This window comes from Martes martes (assembly GCF_963455335.1).
Source record: "Martes martes genome assembly, chromosome: 6".
NCBI lineage: Eukaryota > Metazoa > Chordata > Mammalia > Carnivora > Mustelidae > Martes > Martes martes.
Window position 1 is genome coordinate 110,659,131 of NC_137893.1, and position 23,621 is coordinate 110,682,751.

Genomic DNA, 23,621 nt, shown 5'->3' on the forward strand with positions numbered 1-23,621 from the left:
ATCCAAAAGCCCTTTTTAATGGCCTTTATTCTTGTATATTACAAATATCTTGATGTAAATGTATCTTTTAATAATTTCTTCTGTGCCAGCTTTTTCAAAAAATGGGCAAACTCACTTTGGAAAAATGTAAACCTGATTTACAGGGAAATATTCAGCAGTTCAGTCTTTCTCAGTGGGACACTATTTGCATTTTGGGTAAGACAATTCTTCATTATATGGCAGAATGTTTAACACCCCAAAGGCTCACCAACTAATGTAGCAGTTTTTAATCATTAGGACAAAAAAAAAAATGCTCTGATGTCTTTCTAAATGCATGCTTGGTAGTGTATGTGTATGTAAACTTTGGATTGATCTTCAAGGTATTAGAGTATTGGACTAAAGTTACTGAACTAAATACATGTTCCTATTTCCCTTATAGTGTAGATAATGCATACCAAATATATTAAAATCGTCAAAAATTTGAATTGCTAGAATTTAGCCTTCAAAATACACGACCCCAATTTTACACACATTTGAATTTATAATTAAACGATTTTGATTGTGACCTACTGTGAGATACACTCAACAAATGCATCTTATAACAGACTTGAGAGGGAATCTTATAAAGTTGTTAATGTAACCTTTAAAAGTCAGACTTCCTGGGCTCAGATCCCAGCTCTGCCACTGCTTAACTGGCATACCACTCAGAACATTACTTACTCCCTCTGTGCCTCACCTTTTTCATGTGCACAATGGGATGATAATGTTAATAACACTTCAGGGCTTTTTTGTCTGTGTTTGAGGATAAACAGGGTTACGCATAAAGCATTTAGAACAGTGTCTTGCATACAGTAAGAGCTGTGTAAACATTTACTGTTATTTGAAACTGGGCTAAATAAAACACATGTATCTCTGATAAAAATATCATTTCATTTGTTTTTTGGTGAGGTTATATAATCTTAGGAAAGTTGATTTCAATCATTGAGTTTAGACTCTTCCTCTGCGTCTTTATTATTGTCTTTCATACATCCCTTATCAGAATTACAGCATCTGATGTTTCTAAAATAATCTTCTTAATCTCCTTATACCAATGTAATCTGTATTATTAAATGCAAAAATATTGAAATCACAAAGCTGAGCTATCAGCTGGCAACAGCTGGTGCCATCACTAGGGAACAAGGTACAGTCAATGGGAAGAGGAGGTGAAGAATTAATTGATGGGTTAAAATTTTTTTTAGCAAATATTGGTTTGTTTAACAAATATTGTATCTTCTGATTTTTAAAGATGCTACCTACCATGAGTAGTAGATATTCCAGGAAAATTAGTTTCATAGTCTGCCTGCTTTTGTAATTCTAGATATAATACTGTCCTTCAACTTTCATCTTGCCTTTAGATAAGAGTTCCTATCTCCACATAACGTGCAGAGTCAACTACTGTGCTTTTGAGAGTCTTTATATACATGAATTTTATTGAGAACCTGGATAATAGATTCCCATCTTATTCAATATTGAATTCATAGTCTGTTCCATTTGATTCTTTATGCTTTAGGGTGAGTGCTGCATCTTTTTCTCCCCAGTACTCAATAACCATGGATAGCAGCACCCGTGTGACAGGAGGAGAAAAATTGCACTTGAGAAAAGCATTACTGATCTGTTTCTTAGAGCTTATTATGATGCCATGGCCTTAAAAACATCGTCCTTTGTCAGAGGACATGAGTTACTTGGGCCCACTTCAATGGCCATAAAAGTAGAAGCGTGATAAATGTAGTACTTCTCAATTGCATTTTATCCTATGTGACTTAAAGCACAGTGGTTCCATATCCATCAAACTGAGTACAAACCTGAACAGAATGAACTATTAATTATCCCTTAAACTTGGACTTGAAAAGTAAAAGCAACATTTATTAAGTACCTACAGGTATTAAGTGTTTTTATAACCTATGATTCTCAGAATAAGACTTCAAGATAACTATTATTAATACCTATTTTATAGGGAAGCTTGAACAACTTAGGATTTTGCATAAAATGCTGCTCTTTTCCTGACTCTCCTGAACTCTGCATCTCTGAATCTTGGGTACTTCCAGCAGATGTAGGCCTCTCTGGGAACTGTTCCCTTCACACTTGCTATATATTTCCATAATAGTATTCAGTATTCACATCAGCTTGTCTTTGGTTGCATTATTCCCCATCTGCTTCCTGACCATGGTTGATTGAATCAGGGATGGTTAGCTGATTCATTTGCCAGTAAGTTCTTCCCAAAAATTGCAGTTAGGGTTAGTCTGCCAGGCAGGAATATTGAAAAAAATTAGTGTATTATTTTATGCCTAGAAATATTATTTTTATAACATGTAATGTGTGATGATTATGAATGATAGTAATAACTGGGACACCACTATACCCAGAACTCAGTGTAACCTCATGCCCCACCCCAAAGTTAACATTTTCCTGAATGTTGTGTTTAATGTTCCCTTTTAAAACAGTAACCTTTTCATATGCATATGTTCATAGAATATAGTGTTTAGTCCTTTTTAAAAATTATTTTTATTAACATTTAATATTCTTTTTTTTAACATTTTATTTATTTGTTTGACACAGAGAGAGAGAGAGAGAGAGAGAGAGCTCAAGCACAAGCAGGGGGAGTGGCAGGCAGAAGGAGAGGGAGAAGTAGGCTTCCTGCAGAGCAGGGAGCCCACACAGGCTTGATTTCAGGACCCCGGGATCATGACCTGAGCTGAAGGCAGTCGTTTAACAACTGAGCCATCCAGGTGCCCAGAACATAGAGTTTAGTCTTATATATTTGTAGATATTCAACAATATTTGTTGACTAAATGGGTACTTGGTATCTTTCGCAGACATTTCTTCTTCATGTGTCTTTCTCTGGATAGTATTATATCAGGAAGCACAAAGAAAACGTCTTTTTAAATAAACTTCTCAGTCCAGTAAATGGTTCAACATCCTATCACTTACTTAAGTCTTGGCACCATCTTTTCTTTGCCCCCTTTTCCAACATATCTACATGTCCTGCTTCCCAGTATGTGCAATCTCTGACCACTGCTCTCCATCTCCATTGTCACCCCCACACCCCAACCATCCTGTTCTCTTGCCTGCAACACTGTGACAGCCCCTTTTCTGCTTCCACTCTTGCTGCCTACAATCTATTTTCACATTGTGGCCAAAGTGATGTTTTTTGAAACAAGGTCACATCATGGCCTTTCTCTGCATGGAACATTTAAGTAGTTTCCCCATTCCACTTACAACAAAAAACCAGCCTCCTTACCATGGCCTCTAGTTCTCTATGTGCATTGACCTCTGCCTAAACTTGATTTGATCTCCTGTTCCTTGCCTGCATGCTCATGACATTCTGCTCACCCTAGGGACTTTGGTGCTTGCTGTGCCTTCTAACCTCAATATTTTTCCCCTGGATCATTGCATGGCTGGATCCTTTGAAACAACAAATGTCCCCTCCACACAGAAGCGGTTTCTGATCACCCCACCTGAAATAGCAGCTCTCTCCCTCTCATTCTTGTCACATTCAGCCTGTGGTCCTGTTTATCAGCAGGACAACCCTCCTTTCATAATATGAGTTCCCTGAGGGCAGGAATCTTGACCCTGTTAGGGAAAAACTATTCTCACATTTATTTAAAATTTTACAATAATTAACATTATACAAAATTTTATTCACACCGATTCAAAAAGGGATATTGCAGAAAGGGAGAGAAATTGAGCTCAACTCCAGATACAAGAAGGAGAGGGAGGGATACAGCCAATAGAGTGATGGGCTCAGTGAATGGAAAATTACTAAGAGCAGACCTCAAGGGTAGGAGGATTCTTGAGAAACTGACTTAATAGGATTCTTGGTAAAGGTAGGCCAAACACTTACATGTCAAAGGTGGGGGATGAGGAACTTGATCTGATATCAAGGGTGAGGGATTCTTTTTAAACCGATTAAGCAAGATTCTGGCTAAAACTGGGCTAAGCAGGCCAAAGACAGAACAGGACAGAGGCCAAGCTTGAGGCCTAATGGAGAAAAGACTCAGAAGAGTGTGACCAAAGTTTGGTCAAAGAGAGTTTTTGTCAACTTCTTGTTTTTGCACTTCTAAGTAGCACTATCCAATAGAAATAGAATCTATTTAATGTAATACTTATATAGTATAATTCTAAATATGATATAATTTCAAGAAAAATCTAGATATACTTTCCAGTAATCATATTTAAAAAAGTAAAAAGAGACATGTGAAACTAATTTTAATAATATATTAAATATATCCAGATATTATCATTTTAATATATAATCAATATAAAAATTATTAATGAGCTATTTTACATTTTTTGTACTAGATATGGAAAATCTAATATGTTCTACACTCACAACACATCTCAATTCAGACTAGTCTCATTTTGCTTACTTGGGAAGGAAAGGCTATTTCAAATAATAAGAGAATATCACATATCAAATGTGATTTACTTTTTCACTCATCCTTTTTCTATAAATACTCTGAGGTAACAGTGAAAGGCCCATAGCTATGAGTTTCATCCTGAAAAGTATTTCTATAATTGTGAAGTGTTTTTTGCCAATCACATGCTGTTTTCATCCGTTAAATCTTTTTTCTTAAGGTGTAAGACTACGGTTTTCACATAACCTCTATAAGATTATTTTAAGTATCCAGTTTTCCTTCATTTCTTGAAATTCATCTTGGGTTTTTATATTAAGTAGTTAAAGCTGCTGGCATTTGACATTGTTTATTGACTACAAAATGTCAGTGCCGTGAGAGATGGATCCCTCAGCCAGGAAAAGTAAGACGTCTGGACATAGACTGTGCATTGTGTGGCTTCAGAATATTTCTTTTTTCCATGATTGTTCTTCCTCATCCAATGTGTTAAATTAAGGATGAAGGAAGATATTTTTTTTCTATTTGGCACACAGTCAGGTTGTGTCTATCTAACTTTCTTTCTGTTTACACTATGAAAACCTTCAACTGTAGAACGCCCCTGAAATCTATCACAGTGTTCCTGAGAGCTGTCATTTCTGAGTCTGGTCAACGAAATATCCACTGAAACACCCAAGAGTCCGGAAGATTCATGAACATATTTATCTGATACTCTGTCTATGTCTTATATAGTTTCATTTAATATCTTTATAAATCCAGTTTTAAAAAAAAATAGGAATTAGAGAACTAAAATACTTTAAAACAGGAAAGAGACTACATTGTAGCTTCAGGCTGTGAGTGACAGGGAAAGAAGATTTCCTTCATTTATTTTTCCCCCACAATTAGATTACTTGATAGATACATAAAAGTGTTTTTTTATTTAATTCTTGAATTTTTTTGGCAAGCTTTATAAAGGCCAAATCAATGCTAAATCAAAGGTATTTACAACATCCACAAATTTAATCCAAAGTGGATACTTAAAAGCTCATATAGATCTAAATGGTGTTCTCCCAGATGGTGAATTAATGTAATTTTAGCAGGAAGCAAAGTTGCACAAATATGCAGTATTCAGGACTCACGCTGATTTAATGTATCTGTACTCACCACAACACAGATGTTGCTTATCATTTTAGTGCCAGTCGTCTCTCTTTCTCTCTATACTACAAACTGAAGAATGGGAGTTGGGAGTTCAGTAAATTATGATTTATTTTGTGACTAATGACTTGTTAGAAATTCAATCTTTCTGTGAATTGTGTATGGAAATTACATTGGTTATATTCTTCATACAGGGTTTAAAAGGTGACTTGGGTCCTCGTGGTCCACCTGGCCCAAAAGGAGAAAAGGTATTGTATTCACCCAGAGAAGTGCCAGTTTTTCTTAAGAAAACTCTGAGAATGTATGCAGTGACTTTTCTCTGATACTTTTTAACTGCCAAAAGTTAATTTTGTTAAAATTAACCAAAGGCTGTTATGTTAAAAGCATCTGAAGAAAAGCCTTTTGGTTCATTTAATTAGTTTGAAGAGACTAAATGCACAACTGCTAGTTGACATTAATTTGTGTTTATAAGATTTCACTTTCTCTCCCTCACTTAACAGCATTAGCTATTCCATTGCCAAATTAGCAACTGTGCCTTGTATCAGGGAACTTTGCCAGTAGCACTGAACTGCTACCATAATGGTGAAGCAGGTGGCCTTTGAGGGGGAAGGAGGTTAACTTTTTAACTCAGTCTTAGTCTCAACGCTTCATTTCTTGCCATTTTTCTCTCATGCCATTTTATAATGATCTATTGGCTGTGACCTTGAAAAGAGATTTAGAAGTACTAAAAGCAAGAGTCATTCTGAATAAGGTCATTGGATGATCCCGATTTGATGAGAATTATACGTGCGGATGTTTTATACTGTATTTTGTTCTCTATTGTCAGCATATTTGGGGATCCTTGTCTGGCTTCAATATTTACCTCTCTGTTAAAATCTATCTTACGAATCGGTCCTCAGTGACCGAGATAAGCTATGTCGATGTTCCTTAACGAGTATTGGCTATTTTTATTCAATTGTTCCAAAAAGTAATGATTACTCAATACTAAGCCTTAACTTTTGAGGTGACTATGTTAGATGAGAAAAGAAAAAGTTACAGAGATACTCTCAACATGAGAACGTATCTCTGAGCTTCATGCAGCAAGGTATAAGGTCTCCATAATGTCCACCTAAAAAGCCTTATAGCGATGCTTCTTGATCTTAATGATTAAGAGTTCTTATTAAATAAATAGGAGTCCTGATATACAAAAAGGCATAGAGGTGACATATAAGACAGAAAATAGTAAACTTTTAGATGAGCCACTTTGTAAAGATTTTTAAAAGCTTCTTAATATATCCACGTGGTAATTTGTATTCACATAGGTCAGTGAAACAATTTTGATATGTAAAAATACATTAATGTAGACAAAACGTCTTAAAATTGACGGCAAGTGCAATGTCAGTTTAGCAGAGCTTTGTGAGAGGCAATGGGACTGCTTCTTGCAGCTGGGAGTCATGAAGTGGGGAGATCCACTTATTATTTCTGCTGATCCTCATACTAACTTTGTCAGAAAAATTATCGGTCGTTGTGACACTTCCCAGCTGCTCCATTGGCAAGTAACCATATTTGAAGAGATATTCTTTCTAATTTTGGGTGAGTAGACAAAAGAATAGAAAATTAGATTATTTTAGCTTTTCAAAACAAGTTCTGCAGAAAGCATGGGGGTGCACAAGGTGATATTTATATCATGAGAGTTTAAAGCACATGATACATTTTTCATTGTGCAGGGACTCCTATCAAGATGAAATTCTATTTTCTCCTTCAGAATTTATCTATATATTGCTTCTGTTCATTCAGAACACTTATAAATAAAATGTGCAAGAAAAGATTATTAGTAATGGCAACTTTTTAAAATCTATTTTAGGGAGATACAGGACCTCCAGGACCACCAGCCTTAACTGTAAGTGTTCCTGAAATCAGAATTCAAAATTGAAATATGTTATCCTCTTCATTATTCACACTACATCATGACTAAACCAAAATTTAAGCTATAGGATATTTTGAGAACTGAAAGTGACCTTAGAGTAGATCTAGCCAAACCTCCAGATTTTAAAGATGGGGCAGTTGCCCACATCAGTGAAATACTTAACCCGAGGTCATACCAGGAGTTATGAGGAAAGTCTGGAGGCGGTGCCAGTCCTGAACAATTTTCTCTACCCTCCATATGGTTCATAATTGTGCCCCTAGAATGTTTGATTATACGTTCTTAACAAGACATTTAAAGTTAATGGAAGCAGACACTGTTCTACTTATTCTAAAAACTGTAAAAGAACAAGATAAGCTATAATTGCCCAATGGATTAAAAACAGCTACCTGTTTAAACTGATTGTTCCATTCCCCAAAACCTGTCCAAGACCATTGCTTTTTCCTACGTGATTAGCTTCTAAGATTTACAAATGATAAAAGGCTGATATTTCTGTAACAGATTTATGAGAAAAGTTTCTTATGTGCACATAATGGGATTGTTCTCAATTAAATGGTTCATCATTTATTAAGCATTTAATCATAAATATATAATGACTTTATATTTGGATATAATTTACTGCTATAGATATTCTTCATAGGACATTAAGGGCTCTCATTTAACTTAAAGATTTGGTCTAACAATGACTCTAAACCTAGTAGAAAAAAGGAAACTTTCTTAAATAAGATCACTTGTAGCCTGAGGTCTCTTGAGTTTTATGTTGATATTACCTAATGACATAAATTAAGCCTTGAAATCATCAGTTTTCAGACCAGTTCTGAACATAGAAGGTCAGGTTTAAAAAGAAATCTTCTAGCATCTGTGTTGAGCTCTTCCCAACAAGGCAGCACAGTAATCTCAACGACTGTGTGGCTTTGATAACGTTCATATTTATCTTTGTACTTGGAAATGTCATTTTGAACAATACCTTAATGATGTCTTATGCAAATAATTTTTGCAATGCTTTCTTAAGGGACGAATACTTCTTTATAAGTGGAAAAATCTAAGGAATCAAACACATGACTTAGTTAGAAATAACCAAATTCAATTTACAATGGAATTCTGTGCTTGAAGCTTTTATTTTCAAGATGGAAATGAAAATATTTGAGAGATGGTTTTAACTGCATATTAGTCAGCTTTTTTATACTTTGTGGAGTTTATTTTTAAAACTATTTGGCAGTGATTTAGACTTAAGCCTGCTTATTTTATTTAAGTCACATGCTTTCTTTTGTAAGTTACATGTTCACCCACTCCACTTAGTTATCTGATTTCCTAGTCCTTTCTAACTTGTGTTTGAAGGGAAAAATGTAGTCTTTGTTTATCATTTCATCTGATACTGCAGTTTTGGCCCCTTATCCAGAAAACTGTATTGGAATAGATCTATTTTATGGATTTTCTTTTTTTTTTTTTATTTACTTATTTGACAGACAGATCACAAGTAAGCAGAGAGGCAGGCAGAGAGAGAGGAGGAAGCAGGCTCCCCGCTGAGCAGAGAGCCCGATGTGGGGCTCGATCCCAGGACGCTGGGATCATGACCCGAGCCGAAGGCAGAGGCTTAAACCACTGAGCCACCCAGGCGCCCCTGGATTTTCTTTTTTTAAGAGGTGGGGAGAGAGAGTGCCTGTGCATGAAGGGAGGGGCAAAGGGAGAGGGAGAGAAGGAATCGTAAGTGGGCTCCGCATCCAGAGTGGAGCCCAAAACCAGGCTTGATCTCATGACTTTGAGATCAGGACCTGAGCCAAAATCAAGAGTCAGACACTTAACCAACTGAGCCACCCAGGCATCCCTATTTTATGGATTTTTAATAGCAGTTATTGTCTTCCTACCAAATAACACCTTATAGAGGTCCCTGTACTATTTAGCTGGCAGACACTGAGGGAGTACGAGTGAATTTGTTCATAAAAATATAACAAGGCAAAGCCACTGTGAAATGAAATGTTTTATTTCATAGTTAAATATTAGTATTATTTGGATATTACTAGTTTTATGCTTATGTCATAACTTTATTAACATTATCAACTGTTAAAAAACAGACACATGAAAAGATGCTCAACATCACTCATCACCAGGGAAATACACATCAAAACCATGATGAGATACCACCTCATACCAGTCAGAATGGCTAAAATTAACAACATAGGAAACAACAATTGTTGGTGAGGTTGTGGAGAAAAGGGAACCCTCTTACACTGTTGGTGGGAATGCAAACTGGTGCAGCCACTCTGGAGAACAGCATGGAGGTTCCCCAAAAAGTTAAAACTACAACTCCCTGTGATCCAGCAATTGTCTTACTAGGCACTCACCCAAAGGATACAAAAATATTAATTCGAAGGGATACACACACCTTGATGTTTACAACAGCATTATCAACAAAAGCCAAATTATGGAAAGAGCCCAAATGTCCATCAACTGATGAATGGATAAAGAGAATGTGGGGTGTGTGTGTGTGTGTGTTTGTTTATGTGCGTGTGTTGGAGTATTACTCAGCCATAAAAAATGGACTCTTGCCATTTGCAATGACATGAATGGAGCTAAAGAGTATTATACTAAGTGAAATAACTTAGTCCAAGAAGGACAAATACCATATGGTTTCATTCATATGTGGAATTTAAGAAACAAAACAAGTGAACATAAGGGTAAAAAAAAAAAAAAAGAGGCAAACCAGGAAATAGACTCTTAACTATAGAGAACAAACTGAGGGTTACTGGAGGGGAATTGGGTGAGGAGATAGGTGATGGGCATTAGGGAGTGAACTTGTGATGAGCACTGGGTATTGTATGTAAGTGATGAATTACTAAATTCTACACCTGAAACTAATATTATACTGAATGTTAACTAACTGGAATTTAAATAAAAAATTGGGGGCATCTGGGTGGCTTAGTTAAGCACCTGACTCTTGATTTTGGCTCAGGTCATGATCTCAGGGTCATGAGATCAAGCCCTGTGTCAGGCTCCACTCTGGGTGTGGAGCCTACTTAAGATTCTCTCTCTCGGGGCGCCTGGGTGGCTCAGTGGGTTAAGCCGCTGCCTTCGGCTCAGGTCATGATCTCAGGGTCCTGGGATCGAGTCCCGCATCGGGCTCTCTGCTCAGCAGGGAGCCTGCTTCCCTCTCTCCCTCTCTCTCTGCCTGCCTCTCTGTCTACTGTGATCTCTCTCTGTCAAATAAATCAATAAAATCTTTAAAAAAAAAAAAAAAAAAAAAAAAAGATTCTCTCTCTCTCTCTACTCCTCCCCGTCCCCTCCTCCTGCCCCAGAGCACATGCTCCCACTCACTCCCAAAAAACTGAATGAGTGAAAGATTGAATGAATGAATGGAAACTTGGAAATTAAATAAATACTTTAAAAATTTTTAAAAAGACAATTGACTGTTAAATGTGAAATAGGGATGAAGTGAAATGCATACCACCTTACCATGTGCTAACTATTTAATTGATTTTATGATGTACATTAATACCTTTTAGTGAAGTGATTGATAACAGTTTTCAAGGAAGATAAACTTGAAAGCTATACTGATGCCACTATATTCAGAATAAAGGAGGCATTTTTTATGAGTCAATAAACTGAGAGTTCATTCATAGTGGTTCTCAAAGCTAATTGCACAGTAAATTCACTAGAGAGCTTTAAAAGTTACCAATCTGTGGCTCCACCCCCAGAAATTAAAATTCAGTAGATCTGGTGTGGTCCAGCGTGTTTTAAATCTCCTGGGGTAGTTCTAAATATGCAGCTGTGATTGAAAGCTGTTGTATAGGGGCCCTGTAATGGAACAAGCTTTCTTCCTATTCCAAAAATTCTTTTAGACTTTTGAAGAAGTCTGACTTTCATCTGAAATCCAACCTAATGCATCGTAACAAAGAAATGTCTCTTTCCATTAGGGAGGCGCACTAGTAAAACTAAATTAAGATTGAAGTCGGCTTGATTAAGTGGAGGATTTAGGACGAGGAAGACACCTTGAATTATAGCCTTAACCCAGCCCTTCAAAGACTGCAGTGAGCTCAGGTGTCTTAATGCTTCTCAGAATTTATTGTGCCCAAGAACATTCAAGGGTCTTGTTTTTATTTCATTAAGTCTGAGTAGGTGTGAGATTCTACGTTTCTAACTGGGGGGTGCAGGTGCTGCTGGTCCTCAGACCACACTTTTGAGTCACAGGGCTTACCACTCGACCACCAGCTGCGCTGCAGACTTGCTGCCTCGTTCCATAGATCCGAGGTTCCCGTCCCATACTGTCCGTGAGATGTACACAGATCATCTGATGTAGGTGTGCTTATCTTAAGATTTTTCCTGCTTTTCCTGAGCTTCTTTGATCTGTAAATATATGTATTTCACCTGACTTGGGAAATTTTTTTATACAGTGCTGGATTACTTTTCATGTGCTTAGAAACTTTACAACTGTGAACACAAGTGAATTCGCTTTACAGATTATTTATTCTATTTGCCTTACCTTTGATATATATCTGAATCTGACTGACTCTCACATTTCAGTACCCAGTTAATGGACTCCCTACTTCTTCCTTTGATCTCCTTGAGTTTTACAGAAACGTGGAAGCCAGGAAGTTTCCCTCATCATGCTTCTGTTCAAAATCGCCAGTGTTTCTCAATTTGATTCATAGTAAAAGTCCAAATCTATACACCGGCCTAGCCTACAAGGTCTCCCGAAATTCAACTCTTGCTGCATTTCTGACTTCATCTCTCATTCTTCTCTTTTTGGTAACTTGATTCCACAACAATGGTCTTCTTGCTCTTCTTCAAGCATGCCTGGCACACCCCCACTTGAGGTTTGCATTTGCTGTTTCTCCTTCCTGCTCTAGCAGGTAGCATAGCTGCTTCCTTTAAGTTTTAACAATGACCACATTGAACTACCCTACACACATACACACAGAAACACAGAATTTCTAACACCCATTAGTGCTCCATTTTTTTCATTTTCTCTATCACATTTATCACTTTCTAACGTATCATCTACAATGCCTATTATATTTATATTATATATTTATTATATTTGTTGTCAATATTACTCTACATTTGACTATTAATCCCATGAGAGGCAAAGGTTCTCTGTGACTTTTGTTCATTGTTGAATTCCAAGCACACAGAACAGGGTTTAGCACATACTGTGTCCTGAAGAAAAAAAAAAAGTGATGTTTAATGAATATTGTCTTTGTAGGTATTTTAATCTTTACTTTTTAACCTCATTGATTCCATTTATTATCTCTCTTTCTCTTAGTTTGTATAAAATGAGAATCAGCTCTTATATAATGATTTTGGTGAAATAATTTGGACTGATGTTTTCTTTGTCACAAAATTTTTGTGCTGCTTATTCCATTTTTATTGCTTTACGGTCATTTGTTTATTGAAGTTCTCTTAAGTCAATTTTTTGTAACATTAAAAAAAGAGCAGAGTGCTAGCCAAATAGAATAAATCTGTGATTCCTATGACTTGATTCTGACACAAAAGTATAAATTGAAACAAAAGTCTTTGATCTACAGTTTTAGGTTTTACCTTATCTTGCCTGATTTATTACTCATCTCTCAGCACTTTGTTTAACTAAAATGTCAAATTTGGCATCTAATCCATAAAAATATTAAATCAATTGCTATAATTTGGGACTTTTGCTTTCAATATCACAAATAGAAACCAAATAAAATCAGATTGTACCATGATTCCAGCTGAAATTCTCTAAGCAACTGCTTATTAACAAAAGAATTATTCCCTTATAAATAAATTTTGCATGTACATGTACTTTTTAAAATTCTAGTTTTAAAAATGTCATCAAATCACCTTTTTCTGAGGCTTATTTGGTTGCCACCATACCTAGAATGAGTGTCACAATGACACTTAACAAGTGAATTACTGGAAATTGTTATCATAGTGGAATAAGAGTTTTCTACCATATTCCTCCTAAAGAACATCAATTTAGACAATCACCCATGGATAAGATAACTTTGTGGAAGTCCAGGAAGAAGTCTAGTGGAGTCTAGTGGAGAAGTTCCAGCCTACCACTGAAGCAAAGAAATCTGAAAAGAGTAAAAGAACAGTTTCCATCTACGTGCACCGGCCTCCCCAAGGCTGCACAGCTCAATGCCAAGAGACACCTTTTCAGCCCATGATTTCTCCTGCTGGGGAAAGTGAGAGCTTGTGAATGAGAACTCACCTGTCCCAGCGATGCAGGATGCTGCCAAAGAAACTCACTTCCTTCTTGCCTCATCCAAAATACTGAGATGTGCTGTGTGATAGGGTGGGGAATACTGGGGGGAAAAGAGCAGGTAGAGCTCTCAGAGGGCACCAAAGGAATGTGAATCCTACTGAGTGTATGTACACTAGACTCCATTAGGAAACTCACTCACAAGCCTCTGGGCATTCCTCACCTTTGATTCTCCCCCTAAAGGCTCACAGGCACCTCCAAGGCTCCATGCACCTCACCTCCACACATACCAACCTCATGGCCAGCTTCATGTGTATGCTCCCAATGGCAGCAGGAATGAGCCTTTGCAGAGGACTAGTGGGTGATCCAAGGGTCCTGGGATTGAGCCCCACTTCAGGCTTCTCTGTCACCCCCGTGCTTGTGCTCTCTTTCTTGATCTCTCTGACAAATAAATAAAATCTTAAAATAAAAAAAAATCAAATATGAAGACAACAACAAAAGACTTCAAGGAACACTAAAAATCAAGGAAACGTGACATTACCAAAGAACACAATAATTTTGCAATAACAGATCCCAAAGAAATAGAGATATGCAATTTTCCTAATTAAGAATTCAAAGTAGTTTTAAGAAAGTTCAATGAGCTTACAAGAAAGACAGTTCAATGAAATCAGGAAAATAATACATGAACAAAATGAGAGAGAAATCATAAAAAAGAACCAGATAAATCCTGGAGCTGAAGACTCCAGTAAATGAAATGAAAAGAAAATGCAGTTGAGAGCATACAACAGACAAGCAGAAGAAAGAATCTGTCAAGTAGAAGGCAAGTCCCGTCAGAACAGAACAGAAAAAAGAATGAAAACGAGAAAAGAAAGCCTACATGAAATATGGGATATGCATTAATTGGAGTACCAAAAAGAGAAGAGAGGAGAAATGGGTAGAAAGCTTATTTAAAGAAATAATTTCTGAAAAATTCCCAAAGCTGGAGAGAAAGTTGGACACTTGAATTCATGAAGCTCATAGATTCACAATAGCCAGAACATGGAAACAACCCTAAGTGTCCTTCAACAGATGTATAGATAAAGAACATGTAATGTGTGCAGTATATGTGTATAATTATTCAGCCATAAAAAGAAGGAAATCCTGCCACTAGCAACAGCATGGATGGACCTTGAAGGCATTATGCAGAGTGAAATAAGTCAGAGAAAGATGAATACTCATGTTCTCACTTATACGTAGAATCTAACGAAACAGAATTCATAGGAACAGAGTGGACTGGTGGTTGCTAGGGATAGGGGTTGGGGGAAATGGAGAGATGTTGGTCAGACTTCCAATTATAAGATGGCTAAGTTCTGGGGAACTAATGCACAGCATGATGACAATAGTTAACAATACTTGAAAGTTGCTAAGAAATTAGATCTTCAATTATCAGCACACATACACCAAAGGTACTTAGGTGAGTTGACAGAGTGTTAACTAATCTTATTGTGGTAAGTGTTTGATTATATACACACGTATCAAATCATCAAGTTCTATATCTTAAACTTAGACAATGTTATATGTCAATTATATTCCAATAAAATGGGGAGGGTGTGATTTACTGATAAATTTAACATATCTCTTCTGTTTGATATTTATCATTTACAAAGCAGATGTTTATTTGCATGAACTAAAACCAACACTGAATTAAAAAAAATCATAATAACATTCAAATTTCTTTGATCAAAATGCAATTTATCTAAGATCATAATGCAAATTTATGTAAAAGTAGCTTCTGCTAAATTATTCTGAAATCATAAGATTTTAATATAAAAAATCCTCTATTACAGGTTAATATTTTGTGGTTTATTTATGTTATTTTAAGTGTGACATTTTACACCAGTTTTTACTTTTTTTTTTTTTAAGTTTTTATTTACATTCCAGTTAGTTAACATACAAAGCGCTATTAGTTTCTGGAGTAGAATTTAGTGATTCATCATTTAAGTACAAGACCCAGTGCTCATCACAAGTGCCCTCCTTAGTACCCATCACCTGTTTAACCCATCCCCCATCCACCTCCCCTCTAGTAACTATCAGCTTGTTCTCTATAGTTAAGAGTCTGTTTTCTGGCTTGCCTCTCTCTTTTTTTCCCCCCATGCTCATTTCTTAAATTCCACATATGAGTGAAATCATATGATATTTATCTTTCTCAGACTGACTTATTTCACTTAGTATATTATGCTTTAGTTCCATCCTTGTGGCAAGATTTCATTCTTTTTGATGGCTGAGTAATAGCCCATTATATTTATATATACCACATCTTCTTTATGCATTCATCAATTGATGGACATTTGGGCTCTTTCCATAATTTGACTACTGTTGACAATGCTGCTATAAACATCAGGGTGCATGTAACACTTTGAATAAGTGTTTTTGTTTTCTTTGGGTAAGTACCTAGCAGTGCCAGCGCTGGATTGTAGTTCTATCTTTAACTTTTTGAGGACCCTCCATACACTTCTCCAGAACGACAGCAACAATTTGCATTCCCATCAACAGTGCAAGAGGGCCCTTTCTCCTCATCCTGCCAGCACTACTTTACATTTAAATACTAGATACAAATCTTTACATTTAATGTGCAAGTAAAATAAATGCAAATTATTTGCTTCTTTGTCATTTGAAGTCAATAACTTTAAATATAACTTCTTTATATATAATTTTGTATCTTTACATATAACTTCTTATAATTGTTGTATATCTTCTATGTTCTTACTATTATACACTATTAACAGATATTCCTCATATAAAAAACATACTGCTGTTTTTTACAGTCAAGTTTCACCAGAATCCCTAACCGAAGCTTCAGAAGTGAGGCAGGGACTGTGATTGAAATAAGGCAGTTGGCTAACACCTCTGCTTTCTTCCCTCTTTTCTCTTTTGGCCTCTGCATGTCATATTAGAAGAGACAGGTGAAAGAAGGTAGAACAGTGCTATTTCACAGAATATATCCATTAATTTTAGTTCCCAGGAAAATGACTATGTTACTCTGGCCCTGTCCCTTTGGGGAGTTATTAAATACTCATCCAGATGGCACCAAATGTTTACACAGAAGCCACAGGTTAAGTCAGGCAACAGCAGAAGTGTCTTAGACATGCTTACTAAAAAGCCAGTCCCTTGGGACCTGGATAAATCTAGCATAAGTGAAAATTAGGCGCAGAGAAGGAACACAGATCTGACCCTATGAAAACTACCTTAAATACCATATGCAACTGAGAGGAAATCTCAGCTGGTCATTTGTAAATCAGATGACACACAAATTAACAGGTGGCCTCCACAAACAAGAGATCATGTAATATTCACATAAAGGAAACCTTGAGATAGGGTTTTTCTTTCCTTCAAAATTAGTGTGTTGAAAATACAATAATGATCAGTTCAGTGGATGCTGTGGCCCATTCCCTCCGTTTCTCTCCCCTTTGACCTGAATGCTTATGTGTGGAATACTATGCTAGGTGCTGGGAACACAGAAACAACCCTTGTGTTGTTGCCTTCCCTAGAACCTATTTGATTTATGAAAAAGCAAACAGTTCATTAAGATTGATCATTTTCACACTGATCATTTGCAGTTAGCATATAGTCTTCTAGTATTTGTACAACTGTAGTTATGTTAGTATTACATGAAAACAGTTATTTAAGAGGAAATCATTTTTTATTCGAATCCTTATGCTATAATTTAAACAGTTACTTAGTTTAAATACATTTAAATCACAGACTACTACAAAATAGTGTTTTCTTACTAAAATTCCTAAGAAACTATAACTATCTCCTGTTAGGTGAATGAAATAGAAAAGTTCTTGTTAAATACCACAGAACATCATTTCTTTTAGTTTTGACTTGAATAAATATATCATCTACAGCATATGTATACCATACATATTGATATCTACACATAAATATATGTGCTGTAGCATAGTAATTAATAGGCAATTCCATTAAGATTATTTAAAATCCCTTACATAGCAAAATCTGAATTATTTATATGGTCTTTCTATGAATTGCCTGAATTTGAATTAAGTTTGTCTTAAGAAGTTGCATAATTCATAGTTAATTCACTGTTAACTTTCTGAAACTGATGATCCAGCTCAATATTGAGATTTTTAGGATACTAGTGGGCCAGAAGAAAGAAGGGATTTGATTTCAAATATTCTTAAAAATCAATTGTTTTTTTAATGTATGGGCAAAAGACTTACATAAATGATTTAGTTGATTAAAATAGAAGGTATTTCTATCTACAAAACTATTTTTATTGACTCTGTGCAGAAATATAGGGGTGTGGATGCTTAAGGCCCTAGAAAGATTTATGTTCAGCCTCAGAGAAGATTTATGTTTTGGAAAAACATACCATCAGCTCATTTGACAGAAGGTGATTTATATATCTTTCATTAGATAAATGATTTGAGAATAGCTCCTTCTGCCCTTCTGTTTATAGTTTGCTTCTGTTTCAAAAGACATTTCAAATTGTTTTCATCACAATTCTACATTATGTATTTTAAAGCTCAACAATAAAACTTTTTTTCCTAAAAGTGCTATACACTAGCAGTTAGGGAATTTTATGAAGGAGCTGTTTTTTCATGATGAGATATTCAGTGATCTAGAAAAAATACATTAAAATGTATCTTAAGTGCCATTAGAAAATTATAAATGAAAAAGCCATTTAAAAAATTATAGGGAGACAGGTGTGTATTTAAGTCAAATATACATAGAAATCAGTTAAATTCAATTTTATTCTAAGTATATGAAAAAATTTGGGGTAGGAACCTTGTATTGATCTATAAAATGGTATTTTAGAATTAGAATTATATTTATTCCACTTAACTATTCCACTGGTTTTAACAAACCCAAAATTGATGCATTATAGCTTAAGGGTTACCCCGTCCCTTCATCCAGGGTTTGAACCTAAGCATGTTACTTGACTTCTTCCCTGTGCCCTACTTTCAGCATCTATAAAATGGAATAATAATATTTCTTACTACATAACGTTGAAGTAATGATTAAATGAATTAGTATTTGTAAAACTTTCTGAAAAATGATTGGCTCCTAGTAAGTACTATTTAACATTTTGCTAGTGTTCTCATTGTTATTATGCTAATCTTCAAAGGCAAAACATCAATAGGAATGAGTATCAATAGGAATGAGACCTTTATGAAGTAATTGCTGAGAAATGTTCAAAGACAACTTTTGTATAATTACAGTGTCTTTATGGGTAGAATTTTTTCATCTTAAGGAAATTATTAACTATAAACTGAATCAAAGTATTTTCTTTTTTTACTTCTAGTGTAGTCTCTATGAGGATAGCAACCCTTTCTATCATACGCATTCCCTGCGACTTGTAGTACTTGGTGCCCTGTAGGTACTCAATACAAATTTCTTCATAGGCATAAGAAAGACGTTTTTCACCGACAAACATATTATCAAAATAAAATATCACCAAATCCTACGGTCAGAATATCTATAGGGGAATATTAAATCCCTGACTCGAACATTATAATGAAAGGCAGATGCCCTCCTTCCAGCTAGAAGTAATTAATTTAGGGCAGGTAGTTACCTTATCCTATATTGATTATTTTCAACAATGGCAATCCTGATGTCGCTTACTGTCCCTCATTGATTTTTTGTCAGTTTGAGAGACATGTCATTTGTGGACAACTGGAATTATCTCCTTATTTGAAGAATCCTACCTTCTGTTTAATATGCTGCAGACATGAATAGAAGCTTCCTCTGTTTTAATTCATTGTTAAAGTTTCTTTTGATAAATAAACCCTAGATATAAGGCCAAGAAACTCGTCTGTCCTGAAGTATGCAACTATTTTTATTTATTTATTTTATTTTGGTCATGTCGCTGACTAATATTTAGTGGTCAAAACAAGGTTTTAAAGGTCGTTCAAATTGTGAAATTCTATTATTTAACCTTTCAATTTCCTCAGAAATTCTAATTCATTTAGCTATATATGATGTAATATCTATCCCTCTAATAACATTTTAATAAATCCTCTCTTTTGTCACATTATTTTGGAAGAATAGAGATTAAATATAAAAAAAAAATATTTAGGTTAGATATATCCACAATATAGAGAAAGGGTTGGACTTAGCAGTGTCCGGAACTGTGAAAGGTATGAAATTTTACCCCACTTGCAAGGTAACAATTAGCCTGCCACAATTTAACAGATCCTAGAAGACATGAGATCCTGAGTCAGAGGTGTAGCTATTATCTCTCATGGCAGCAGGCAGCATGAGCTTCATGTTTGCATTGGTTTCCCTTGCCACCAAGCCTCAGGAGTAACCCAGATAGGTGCTGCACGTGCAATGGATTGGTGTCACAACTGAGGAACTCCAAGTTTGGGGAGCCCAAATCTTTTTCAATGAACTTTTTTAACAGCCCTTTGTCCTAGAAGGAGACATTATCTTTAAAATTCTGAACAGTAAGCAAATCTTCCCTTTGGTTTTTGATATAAGCATTCTTAAAAAGATAATAACAGAAGTAGAAAAGAGCAATTAGTACCTCCCTCACAAGACACGCATGAAAGAGCCATGGGAAAACCCATTGTCTCCCACCAATATCCACCCATCTTTTCGACACTGTCTTGGCTCCTGGCAGATTTTTCTCTGAGTATAACTGCATCAGCTACTCTTACTAACCTCACCTGAGCAGGCTGAGACCAAAACTGTTCAACTTGTCCCATCTAACATTTAACGAGGACTACTGTTAAAAGGATTCCAAGCAAGCAGATGAGGCCAACCTAGAGTACTGATTTCAACCATATTCCCCTGGATCCCAGTCCCAACCAGCTGAACAAATCCCTTAAATTATCCAGATCTACCTTAGAAAACCAGATGATTTGTTCCTTAAGTTTCTGAACTGCTCTTTCCCCTTGATGTGAAGTATTACTCCAATACAATGTATCAACAAGAACAGACACATTTTAAATAAAACTTATAGAAACCCATTCTGTGTCCTATGTTAGCCTGGTGTGCCACCAAAATGGTACTACTGTGTGAGCAGTATTCGGTCAGGTAGCCATTATCTTTTTGATCTAGGACCACATCAAGCCAACAAGAACATCTAGGCAGCTGGGGCAGAATTAACTTTGAATTCTCTAGGTTCCCTTGTGGCTTGGCTGGTGAGTGAAAAGATGGTTTGGAACATAGAGCAGTTAGTACCTCGCTCATAAAACAAGCAGAAATGCCAATGATTCATGGAGAATTATCTCCAACAACGTGCTCTGTATCCCTTTTTAAACAAATCCTAACAGATTGTTGCTCTTTTATGTACCACACCGTTTGCTAACAATACCGCTGCCTCATTCAGCCTCTGACCAATTCTAATCCTCAGGAGCTTTCTGGGACTTTGCTATTCTTACTTACCTTCCGTCTATGCTGTTGATTTTTCATTCCATTTCTGATGGAACATCATTATGTCTTACAAACACTTCTTAGTTTCCCAATACAATATATTCTAAAAAGTTTAATATCTTCATGTATCAAAAAATGTCAAGGGTGATCCTATCAGATCCAATAATCTGCTGAGATTTACCTAAAACCTCATTGGCGGATTAACATGATACATATTTAAATACATCTTATGCTCCAAATATTTCTTTGGAAGTGGAAGTAGAACATACTAGAAGTAGAACTGAGTTTTGGGGTCAGATATATTTGAGTTTAAAGCTCAGGTTCCCCCACTTATGTTCAGTGTTACCTTTAGGAAGTTTATTTTCTCATCTATGAGAAGGAAAAATTCTATTTTAACAGTTGTTAAATTAAATCACTTACATAAAGTGACTAGTGGGATTCCTGATGCAATAGCAGGTACTCAGTAAATGTCAATCTCTATTCTTTTCCTAATTTATTGTTGTGAGTGTGTGGAGGTCATCAAAGTATTTGTTGAAATGATGATGAAATGTTGCCCTCAGGCTTCTACCCTTTGGTTCTGTGCAAATATGAGAATCTTTTTTATATGCTGTTTGTATTGTCCTTTTTTATTCACTATTTATGTGCTTGTAATAGCTTTATATTAGTACATTGACTCTCAGATTATGTTGATTTGTTCCCATGACACACTCCTTTTTTTTAGAAGCTTAGAAATAACTTTCTAATTACTCCATTTCATTGAAATATTAAGAAAACATTAATTGTAATTTACATTCATGCCAACTTTCCCGTGTTTGATTGGTAGTTTGAAAATTAAGGCATTTGTGCCGGCTTTGATAACATCACAATCTGGTCGTTTGAAAAACACATCATATTACCAACCCAGTAGATTGAAAAGTAACATGGGAATAATATCCTGGGGGAGGAGGGTCTATGTGATACATCATGACAAATCTTATTAATGTTACTTGCACACACTGAATTGAAGTTACACTGACTCAGCCTTAACTTACTCAGTATATTATTATAGAGGGTAAATGTTTGACCCATTTCTAAAAGATTGTGTTTAAGAAAATATTTGTATATAGATTGACTTGTCCATTGGCCTGCACTATAATTTCTACAAAAATTGAGTTAGTCCTTAGATATAATAAACTAAATCTCAGAATTTTAGTATTTTCAAGAATGCCTTTTTGGTCAACATGAAAACATTATTACACTTAACATCCACAAAAAGCCCGTAAATAGACAATGCAGTTACTTTACCCATTGGTTAGTGTACAAATTACCAAAATACACCATATAGTTAATTCTGAATTTATAGGGAGTTCACTGATTTTGTTAATTAGGAATTAACCATTCAATATTTAAGCAGCCACCCTGGCATTTTCCACCCGTTCTACAGAATTAACAAGGCTTGTTTAGCCTTATAAAGGCCATCTCCTTAGTTCTGCCACCAACAAGTACAAGTTGAATCTAAAGACAAAATGATGACTAAAAAAAAAAGTACTTTACGTGGGAGCACGTGGGTGGTGTGGTTGGGTAGGTGTCCAACTCTTGGTTTTGGCTCAGGTTGTGATCTCAGGGCCTGGGATTGAGCCCCACATTGGGCTCTGTGTCCAGCATGGCATCTGCTTGGGATTTTCTCTTTCTTTCCTCTGCCAGTACCTTTCCCCCCATGCTCTCTCTCTCTCTCTGTCTCATGATCCTTCTCTCTCTCTAAAATAAATCTTAAAATATTTTACATGATAATAATTACCATTATATTAACCAAATTAGTGGCAGATTATTGCAATTTGGGACCATGTATGACAAGAGTAATGATCTGTTGTATACTTAGGGATAAATTGCTGGGTATAAAAATTAGAGCAATTTCTTGCTATTTCAAATGCTAAATTTGAAACTGCATGCAATTAGTGAATTTTGAGAACAAGTTTATTTGTCTTAATTTATTTAGTATTTTAAATAAAAATTTAGTACTCTTCAAAATAGTATGTTTACATAATTAAAAATAAAACTGAAAGGGTCATAAAATAAATGTCATATTTCAGTAAATAGATTGGGAACAATTACTTAACATTTGGAGAAACACAAAATTGGATGCATTTATCACTCCCATACCAATAAAAATACTAGATGGATCAAAATTTTAAAGGTGAAAACTAAACCAGAATGGTCTTATGGAAAATATGGAATTTTTTTTTAATTTTATTTATTTATTTGAGTGAGAGACAGTGTACATGCTTGATTGAGGAAAGGGGCAGAGGAAAAAGCAGACTCCCCACTGTGCATGGAGCCAAGATATGGGGCTCCCTCCTAGGACCCTGAGATCATGACCCAGGCCAAAGTCAGATGTTTAACCAACTCAGCCACCCAGGTGCTCTGGAAAAAATAGAAAATTTAAAAATAATTACTAAAGAACAACTTTTTAAAAGTAAAAAGTCAAGAAAGTAAATATGAAAAAAATTGGTAAATGTGGCCAAATGAACAAATAATTCATGCATTGCAATTCAAAATATAGATATAGATATAGATATAAACTTCATTTTTAAAAATTGGGTAAGGATATGAACAGAGTTTATACAAAATAAAGAACAAGATGTCTCTTAAACATAAAAAGTTCATCTAAATGTACTTATAA

General features: G+C 35.6%; 1 protein-coding gene across 1 annotated transcript in view; it reads left to right on the top strand.

Annotated features, from left to right (window-relative positions):
- The window catches only part of COL19A1 (collagen type XIX alpha 1 chain), a gene marked incomplete at both ends in the record, with an annotated part of 315,931 nt that overhangs the window by 143,338 nt on the left and 148,972 nt on the right, over nucleotides 1-23,621 (top strand). Inside the window, 2 exons of the mRNA XM_080806683.1 lie at nucleotides 5,696-5,749; nucleotides 7,345-7,380. Of these exons, the coding sequence (XP_080662809.1) occupies nucleotides 5,696-5,749; nucleotides 7,345-7,380 (90 nt within the window). The remainder of the gene's footprint in view (nucleotides 1-5,695; nucleotides 5,750-7,344; nucleotides 7,381-23,621) is intronic.